General features: G+C 64.5%; 1 protein-coding gene across 1 annotated transcript; it reads right to left on the reverse strand.

Moving 5' to 3' along the window:
- Nucleotides 1–851: 851 nt before the first annotated feature.
- On the reverse strand, nucleotides 852–7,342 carry LOC128823238 (lysophosphatidic acid receptor 6-like). Its single transcript, XM_054005420.1, has 2 exons — nucleotides 5,293–7,342; nucleotides 852–3,349 (listed from the first exon to the last, which is right to left on the reverse strand). The coding sequence occupies exons 1-2, from the start codon at nucleotides 5,368–5,370 to the stop codon at nucleotides 2,261–2,263; spliced, it is 1,167 nt and encodes a 388-aa protein (XP_053861395.1). The 5' UTR covers nucleotides 5,371–7,342; the 3' UTR covers nucleotides 852–2,260.
- Between the last annotated feature and the right edge of the window lie 1,324 nt (nucleotides 7,343–8,666).

An 8,666-nucleotide genomic window follows, 5' to 3' on the forward strand; every position in this document is an offset into this window, starting at 1 on the left:
CTGCTTGGGCTTCCCGGGGGGGGGCAGTGACAGCGGGGCACCAGCCCAGTGACACCCCCCCAGACCCGGGGAGGGGCCCTGGGAGCCACGGGAAGAGTGGGGGACTCACCTTGCGCTGCCCATCTGGTCCCCGGGAGCCACCACAGCATCCGGAGCTTCCGGCCCCTCCAGGGGCATCATTGACGGGGGGGAGGGTCAGCAGGGAGACCTCATGTGACCCAGCCACGACCCTGCCCCCCAGCTCTGCCCCCCCCAGCTCTGCCGGTGCCCCTCACTCCCGAACCGCAGCCCCTGCTAGCCCGGCCCTGCCCCCCCAGCGCTGCCGGTGCCCCTCACTCCCAACCCGCAGCCCCTGCTAGCCCAGTCCTGCCCCCCCCAGCTCTGCCAGTGCCCCTCACTCCCGACCGGCAGCCCCTGCCAGCCCAGCCCTGCCCCCCCCAGCTCTGCCGGTGCCCCTCACTCCCGACCCGCAGCCCCTGCCAGCCCAGCCCTGCCCCCCCCCAGCTCTGCCGGTGCCCCTCACTCCCGACTTGCAGCCCCTGGCAGCCCAGCCCTGCCCCCCCCCCAGCTCTGCCGGTGCCCCTCACTCCCAACCCGCAGCCCCCGCTAGCCCAGCCCTGCCCCCCCCAGCTCTGCCGGTGCCCCTCACTCCCAACCCGCAGCCCCTGCTAGCCCAGCCCTGCCCCCCCCAGCTCTGCCGGTGCCCCTCACTCCCAACCCGCAGCCCCTGCTATCCTGGCCCTGCCCCCCCCCCAGCTCTGCCAGTGCCCCTCACTCCCGCCCTGGGCTCCCAGGGCCTGTGCGGAGCCAGAGGTGCCGTGAGGCGAATCCGGGGAGTGATGGGGACGGAGCAGGATGGAAATGTCGCTTTTACTTGGCAAAGTGCAAAATATACAAAAAGGAGCCGGGACCGGGGGTCGGGGGGGAGCAGGGACCCAAACACACAACAGGGGAGGTTACAGCGTCCCCTGCCAGCCGTTCAGAGACACACATCGCACAGCGTCTCTCTCACACACACACACACCCCAGCACCCCGCACAGCATCTCTCTCTCACACACACACACACACACCAGCACCCTGGACAGCATCACACACACACACCCCAGCACCCGCATAGCGTCTCTCTCACACACACACCCATGCACCCGCACAGCGTCACACACACACACACCAGCACCCGCACAGCGTCTCTCTCTCTCACACACACCCCAGCACCCGCACAGCATCTCTCTCTCACACACACACCAGCACCCCGCACAGCGTCACACACACACACACCAGCACCCGTACAGCATCTCTCTCTCACACACACCCCAGCACCCGCACAGCATCTCTCTCTCACACACACACCAGCACCCCGCACAGCGTCACACACACACACATCAGCACCCGCACAGCGTCTCTCTCTCACACACACCCCAGCACCCGCACAGCATCTCTCTCTCACACACACACCAGCACCCCGCACAGCGTCACACACACACAACCCAGCACCCGCACAGCATCTCTCTCTCACACACACCCCAGCACCCGCACAGCCTCTCTCTCTCACACACACACCAGCACCCCGCACAGCGTCACACACACACAAGCCAGCACCCGCACAGCGTCGTGCACACACACAACTAGCTGCAACTGCCCCAGACATACACAGCCGCCTCCCTCCACCCCAAGACACACAAACGCCAGCGTCCCCCAGTGTCCCCTGCCCAGGGTTTCTCTCTGTTTCACACACAGACACACACACACACCTAACCCTCCCAAGTCTCATCCTTCCCCACAGGACAGCCCCATACAGTGGCACAGACCAGGAGATGCACGCTAGGCCGTACACAAGGATAAAACACACACACACGCTCCTGTCACACGCACACAGACTCACATCCTGGCGCGAACACTCAGTCACACCCACGGACTCCCTCGCACGCACGCCCACGGCCACGCCACACAACGTCCGTTCAATTCGGTGAGATCCGATGGTCCTGACAAACGGCAGCGTGAACAAGGGAGAGACGCCGACCCCTCAGTCTTTGGCACGCCTGTGCGCTCACACACACATATGACTGTGCGCACACGTAATACTACACACCCATGTAACACTGTCCACCAGCCCTCCCTTCTCCAGCAGATGAGACCCCAACAGCCTGGCTCCGGGGGCGGGAATACTGAGAGCTGGGACGCAGGGCCCCAGAGTCCACAGCACAGCAAGCGGGGGGAGTCCATTGGTGTGTCCCCGTGAGCCAAGTGCGGGGGGACCCTTCAGGCCCCTCCGTGGGCGCCGTGGGACGAGGTGACTGTCTCGGCCTGGGCCCCCCGAAAGACCCCATTGTCCAGCGCCTGCAGCCCCGAGCCCTGGGGGTCCCCGGAGGCAGCCGGCCGCCCCCAGCAGCACCGGCCACTGCAGGGCGGGCTCCAGGCGAAGCGCTCAGCCGCGCAGTAATAGACCAGCGGGTCCAGGCAGGCGTTGAGGCTGGTCAGGGCCATGGTGACGCGCCGGGCGGCGTAGGTGCCGCGGAGGAGCGGGCAGCCCTCCAGCGCCCCCAGGCGCCACAGGGTGTGCACCACCTGGGTGACATGGTAGGGGGCAAAGCAGAGCAGGAACACGACCAGCACGACCAGCACCGTGCGCAGCGCCTTGCGCCGGGCAGCCCGTGAGCCGGGCGCCATCCCCGGCGTCTCCAGCAGCCGGCGGGCGATGAGCGGGTAGCAGACGCCGATGAGCACCAGCGGCACCAGGAAGCCAACAGCGGTGGCGAAGAGGCTGACACCTGAGATCCGGCCCTTCCAGGAGTCGCTGGAGAAGTTCTCCAGGCAGGCCAGGCGCCCGTCGGGGAAGGGGCGGGTCAGGGGGCCCCGCAGCGTCAGGTACAGCACGGCCACGGCCAGCAGGGCCCAGACGGCCAGGCAGCTGGCCACGCGGTAGAGGGGCCGGCGCAGACGGAGCGAGCGCAGCGGGTGCACCACGGCCACGTAGCGCTCCAGGCAGATGCAGGTGAGGAAGAGGGAGCTGCCGTACAGGTTGGCATAGAAGAGGGAGCCAGTGATCTTGCACATGGCCTCCCCGAACACCCAGTCGTTGCGCAGGGCGTGGTAGGCCACCCGGAAGGGCAGGGTCAGCACGAAGATCAGGTCGAGGGACGCCAGGTTCGCCAGGAAGATGTTGGCCGGGGCGGTGGCCGTCCGGGTGCGCAGGAAGTACCAGAGCACGGAGAGGTTCCCGACCAGGCCAAGCACGAAGACCAGGCTGTAAACCACGGGGAACAGCACGTACTGGAAGTCGGCCCGTTCCCCGCAGCCCGTCTCGTTGGGGGGCAGCGCCGAGGCGTTCACGGCCAGGGTCCAGCGAGGCTGGGAGGGAGGGAGGGAGGGAAGTTAAAACCCACGCAGAGCTCGGCGGGTGCCCCTCACTCCCGACCCGCAGCCCCTGCTAGCCCAGCCCTGCCCCCCCCAGCTCTGCCGGTGCCCCTCACTCCCGACCCGCAGCCCCTGCCAGCCCAGCCCTGCCCCCCCCCAGCTCTGCCAGTGCCCCCTCACTCCCGACCCGCAGCCCCTGCCAGCCCAGCCCTGCCCCCCCCCAGCTCTGCCAGTGCCCCCTCACTCCCGACCCGCAGCCCCTGCCAGCCCAGCCCTGCCCCCCCAGCTCTGCCGGTGCCCCTCACTCCCGACCCGCAGCCCCTGCTAGCCCAGCCCTGCCCCCCCCCAGCTCTGCCGGTGCCCCTCACTCCCGACCCGCAGCCCCTGCTAGATTGACACTACAGTTGGTTTTGTGCAGTTACAGCTGGGCTGGGGCCCAGGAATCTCCTTCGTTTGTCCCAGCGCAGGGTCCTGGGGGGGGGTGGGGGGGGGCTGTGTCCCTGGGGGCCCGTTTAGTGCCTGTGACGAAGTGGGGGATTTTTTTTGTGGTTTTCCAATGGTTTGCATGCAGAGGGGGTGGGACTCAGTTTCCCTGGGTGTTACTGGTTTAACGAGGGAGGGGAGAGGGAATTTATTGGTACACAGGACCAGCGAGGGATCTTGGGCCCCCTGTTGATGGCCTGGAAGACGGGTGACCTGACAGAGACCCAACTCAGGAGTCCCAACCGGTTCTGGCCAGTGGGAGGCCAATGCCGAAGAACTGAGCTCCCCCCCCGCTGCCCCTGGATCCCAGAGCCCTGGGAAGAGCCCGGGCGGGACCCTGCCCAGGGGTTTCCCGGAGGAGCTGCGAGGGAGGATGTTAGGCATGCCCAGGGCGGCTCTCCCGCCGGGGGTGGGGCGTGGGGGGGCTGGCACCCAGGAGCAGTGTTGCAACACAAATGCTGCTTAACGGGATCTGCCCCCTGCTGCGTCCACAGGCGGGGCTGCCCACTGCGCGGGGGAGTGGCCAGCGGGGACCGGGGTCAGAGCCAGGCTGCGACGGGATGGGCAGGAAGAAATTCAGGCGCCAGCTGGCAGAGAATTCCCTCTTCCTGCTCCAAACCCCCCCATCACCCAGCTGCCCACAGGACGCCTGGGTTCTCTCCCGGCTCTGGGAGTGGAGTGGGGGCTGGGGGGTTGGAGCAGGGGGGGGGCTGGGAGTCAGGACTCCTGGGTTCTCTCCCCGGCTCTGGGAGGGGAGTGGGGGCTGGGGGGTTAGACCGGGGGGGCTGGGAGCCAGGACTCCTGGGTTCTCTCCCCGGCTCTGGGAGGGGAGTGGGGGCTAGTGGGTTAGAGTAGGGGGGCTGGGAGCCAGGAGGGGAGTGGGGTCTCCTGGGATAACTCTGGATGTTGTCATTCTCCATACAACACTGACACATCCTGTTTTGAACCCTGCTCAGCCCCAATACCCAGTGGCAGGTAGTTCCACTGGCTGAGGGGTGAAATGAGCTGTCCTAGGGTCAGAGATTCCCCAGCCTGCTTGAGCCCCGGGACAGAACACCCCGGGGAGTCAGGACGCAGGGGATGGGGGGAGAACCTGCCCTCAGGGGCCCTCTCCATCCCCCACTGCATCCCACAACCCCTTGTTCCTGTAGCAGGATGGGGGGACCCCAACCCCCTTCTCCACCATGGTGCCTCCCTCTGCCCTGTCTCCCCCAAACTCCCCATGCAGCCTCTCAGCATCTGGGTGGGGCCCCACTGCAGGAGCAGGTTCCCCATGGGTGGGACCTGCCCTCAACCCTTCCCCCCAACTGTAGCCCAGCCCCAGGCATCCCTCCCTTCTCCCAGCTGTCCTAGACCCAGGGACCCCCTGCCCCAACCCAGCCCTTCCCCACCTGTCCCAGCCAGACCCCTCCCACCCCCCAGACCCGACCGACCCCCTTGTGGCTCTGACTCACCCTGTCCATGGGAACGAGGATCCTGCAGCGTCTCTGGGGAGAGTCCAGGCACAGACAGACTGGGCTGGGCTGGTCCATCTGCCCCGTCTCCCCCAGCAAGGGAGGAGGCTCGGGGGGGAGAGGGGGAAGTGAGAACACCCTAATCCCACCCCCTAGCCAGGGAGGAGGTTCCCGGGGGGGGGCGGAGAACACCCTAACCCTGAGCAGACGATTTGCCGTGGCGGGGTGGGGGCTGATCCCCAATAAGACCAGCCCTGGGGGGCTGCCGGGGGTCCCAGCAAGTCGTCACTCGTGGCTCCCTGTGTCCGGGGCAAGGCTGCTGGCCCCATGGCCGAGAGGCACCAGGACTGTCCCTGGGCATCTAGTGACCCTGCTGTTCCTGGAGTGGGCGGCTCCTCTCTCTTTGGGGTGAAAGCCCCCCCGACAGGCCGGGCGTTACACCGTACATACGGCCCAGCCGCTGTCTGCCACCTGCAGGGTGTTATCTGGTCCCTATGCACAGGCACTGTCACCCCCTGCCACACACACACACACACACCCCACCTACTGCTCATTCACGTACACACACGAGACACAGACACAAATGCACACTGATGCACTGCACACACACTGACAGCCATGTAAACAGACACCCTCATACCATTAAAAACACACACACTAACCCAAACACACAAAGGTACACACACACACACACACACACACCCTGCAGATCAACACAGTCACACCCTTTGTTCCTGCATACCCTCACTCATACACACACAATACGCCTTCATTCACACCCACACGCTGCGGGCCTTACACACTTGCACCGACACCCTGCACGCCTCTGCTCACTCCCACGCATGCCCCCCCACTCAGCCTGACACATCCAACCTGCGTTTGGCTGACTTTTTCACCCCCTCCCCCAATTCGGCACAAATTATTTTTGGCTGATTTGCCCGCAGGCCGGGCCGGGGAGCGGGAAACCCCATCCTGTCTCCACCGGGGGGGGGGGGGGGGGGAGGCTGAGGGGGAGGCTGACGGGAAACAGCCCCAGGGCTGGGAAATTCCCATTATTAAGTAACCGGATTCTTTGCAAAATGCTTCCGAGATGAGCTTCCTGCTGCTGTGGGTGTGACGTTGTGGTGGGGGTGTGAATGTGGTCTGTGATTGTGGTGGGGTTGTCCACATGAGATGTGAGGGGGGTGGTGTGTGAACATGATGTGAGACTCTAGGTGGCCGGGTGGTATGAGGAAGGGGGTATGCCTGGGGGTGGTACTGTACGTGAGGAGTGGGCATTGGGTGTGAATATGGTGTGCAGCTGTGATGGTGGCATGCATGATTGTGATGTGTTGTGTGTGACAGGGTGTGGCGTGTGCACGATTGTGGTGTGTGGCACGTGTGGGCAAGTGTGTGCGTGACTGTGGGGGGCTGTGTGTGACTGAGCCTCTGACCATAGGCGCCGACTCTGTGGGTGCTCCGGGGCTGGAGCACCCACGGGGAAACATTGGTGGGTGCTGAGCGCCCACCGGCAGCCCCCCACCCCACCCCCACGGCCCAGCTCACCTCCGCCTCCTCCCCTGAGCGTGCCGTGTGCCCGCTTTTTCCCCCTGGCTCCCAGCTGTTTCACGCGGCAAGTGCTAGGAGGGGGAACACGGCGCTCGGGGGAAGAGGTGGGGCCGGGGAGGGGATTTGGGGAAGGGAGGGGGCGGAGTTGGGGCAGGGACTTTGGGGAAGGGGTTGGAATGGGGGCGGGGCAGGGAAAGGGTGGAGTCGGGGTGGGACCAGGGGCGGGGGGGACACAAGCACCCGCCGGCGATGGGGAAAGTTGGCACCTATGCCTATGACGGTGGGCTGTGTGTGTTTGTGATGGGGGTGTGCATATGTGACGGTGGGGTGTGCGGTGGGTGGGTATGTCTGTACCTGTGGGTGTGACAGGGTGTGTGTCTGTGCAGGTGTGTCTGTGATGGTGAAGTATGTGTGTACACGAGTATCTGTGACAGTGAAGTGTCTGTCATAGGTATGTGTGCACAAAGGTGGGTGTGCACACGGGTGTCTGTGAGAGGGTATGTGTGTGAAGGTGTGTGTGAGAGAGACGGGGGGTGTCCACATGAATGGTTGTGTCTGGGGCAGTGTGTGTTAGTTGGTGTGTCTGCGATGCGGAGTGTCAGTGTGTGCGGGTGTGTCTGTGACGGGGTGTGTGCGCATGTGGGTGTGCCTGTGATGGTGGGCTGTGTGTGTGCGTGCGGGTCTGTTTGTGATGGAGTGTGCACCCATGTGTGGGTACGTGTGTGACAGGGTATGCCTGTGTGTGGGTGTGGGTGTGATGGGGTGTGTGCCCGTATGGGGGGGTGTTTGTGACGGGGGAGGTGTCTGTGCGTGCTGGGGTGTGTGCAACAGGGCAAGGAGGTGCCTGTGTGTGGCTGTGATGGGGTGCGTGGTGTCACCTACTCCATACGAGGCCAGGCAGGACTTTGGGGAACCTCCTCTCCCTCGGAGCGGACTGTCTCCAGGGCAAGGAGCTCACACGGCTTCACCTCCTGGGTCTGACCTCGGAGCATTCGGCATATGCCCCCCCTGGGCGCCCCCACAGTGAGTCCGCCCAGGCGGGGTCCTGGGGCAGCCAGAGGGTCCTGCCCCCCCACTTCACAGTCAGACGTGACTCTCAGACAGCCGGGAGAACAGAAGATTTATTAGTCAACAGGATCACAGCATAGGACAGAACTCATTAGCACAGAAATCAGTGACTTTCAGCCAAGTCCATTTGGGGGGACCCCAGGCCAAATGCCCTGGACTCCCCCTCTTCCAGTCCCCCCACGCAGACTGCCAGCTTCCAGCCACCCCACCTCCGACACCCCCTCATGCCCCTCCTCCTTCTCTGTGTCTCACTTCCCCCGCCAAACCTGGCACCTGGTCGCACCCCCCTCCTGGGTCTCAGGTTACACAGGTGCAAACAGCTGGGCAGCCTCACCTGCCCCACGGCCTCAGCAAAATCACACCCCCAATTCCCACCCCCGAAGTATTGGGGCAGCACACAGGGAAACTAAGACTCACATGCAACATAACAAGATGAATAAAACACGACTTTGTCACACGTGGCTGTGTGGGTGTGACGAGGTGTTGGTGTAGGTGTGACGGGGTGCAGATCTGATGGTGTGACATGGGGGGGTGTCGAGGTGTCTGTGTGAGTGTGACAGGGTGCCTGTGTGAGTGTGATGGGGTGTTAGTGTAGGTGTGACAGGATGTGGGTATGACGGTATGATGTGGGGGGGGTGTCTCTGTGGTTGTGATAGTGTGTCTGTGTGGGTGTGATGCGATGTTGGTGTGGGTGTGACGGGATGCAGGTGTGACTTGGGGTGTGTGTGATGGGGTGTGGGTGTGATGGGGTGGGTGTC

The sequence above is a fragment of the Malaclemys terrapin genome, chromosome 15 (assembly GCF_027887155.1).
Source record: "Malaclemys terrapin pileata isolate rMalTer1 chromosome 15, rMalTer1.hap1, whole genome shotgun sequence".
NCBI classification, from domain to species: Eukaryota; Metazoa; Chordata; order Testudines; family Emydidae; genus Malaclemys; species Malaclemys terrapin.

Bases quoted from the DNA above. Each gene is read 5' to 3' on its own strand.
- LOC128823238 (XM_054005420.1), bottom strand. From the start codon at position 5,370: ATGGACCAGCCCAGCCCAGTCTGTCTGTGCCTGGACTCTCCCCAGAGA. The intron at 3,350-5,292 runs GTGAGTCAGAGC...CCTCCCTCCCAG, and splicing joins TCCTCGTTCCCATGGACAGG to CCTCGCTGGACCCTGGCCGT.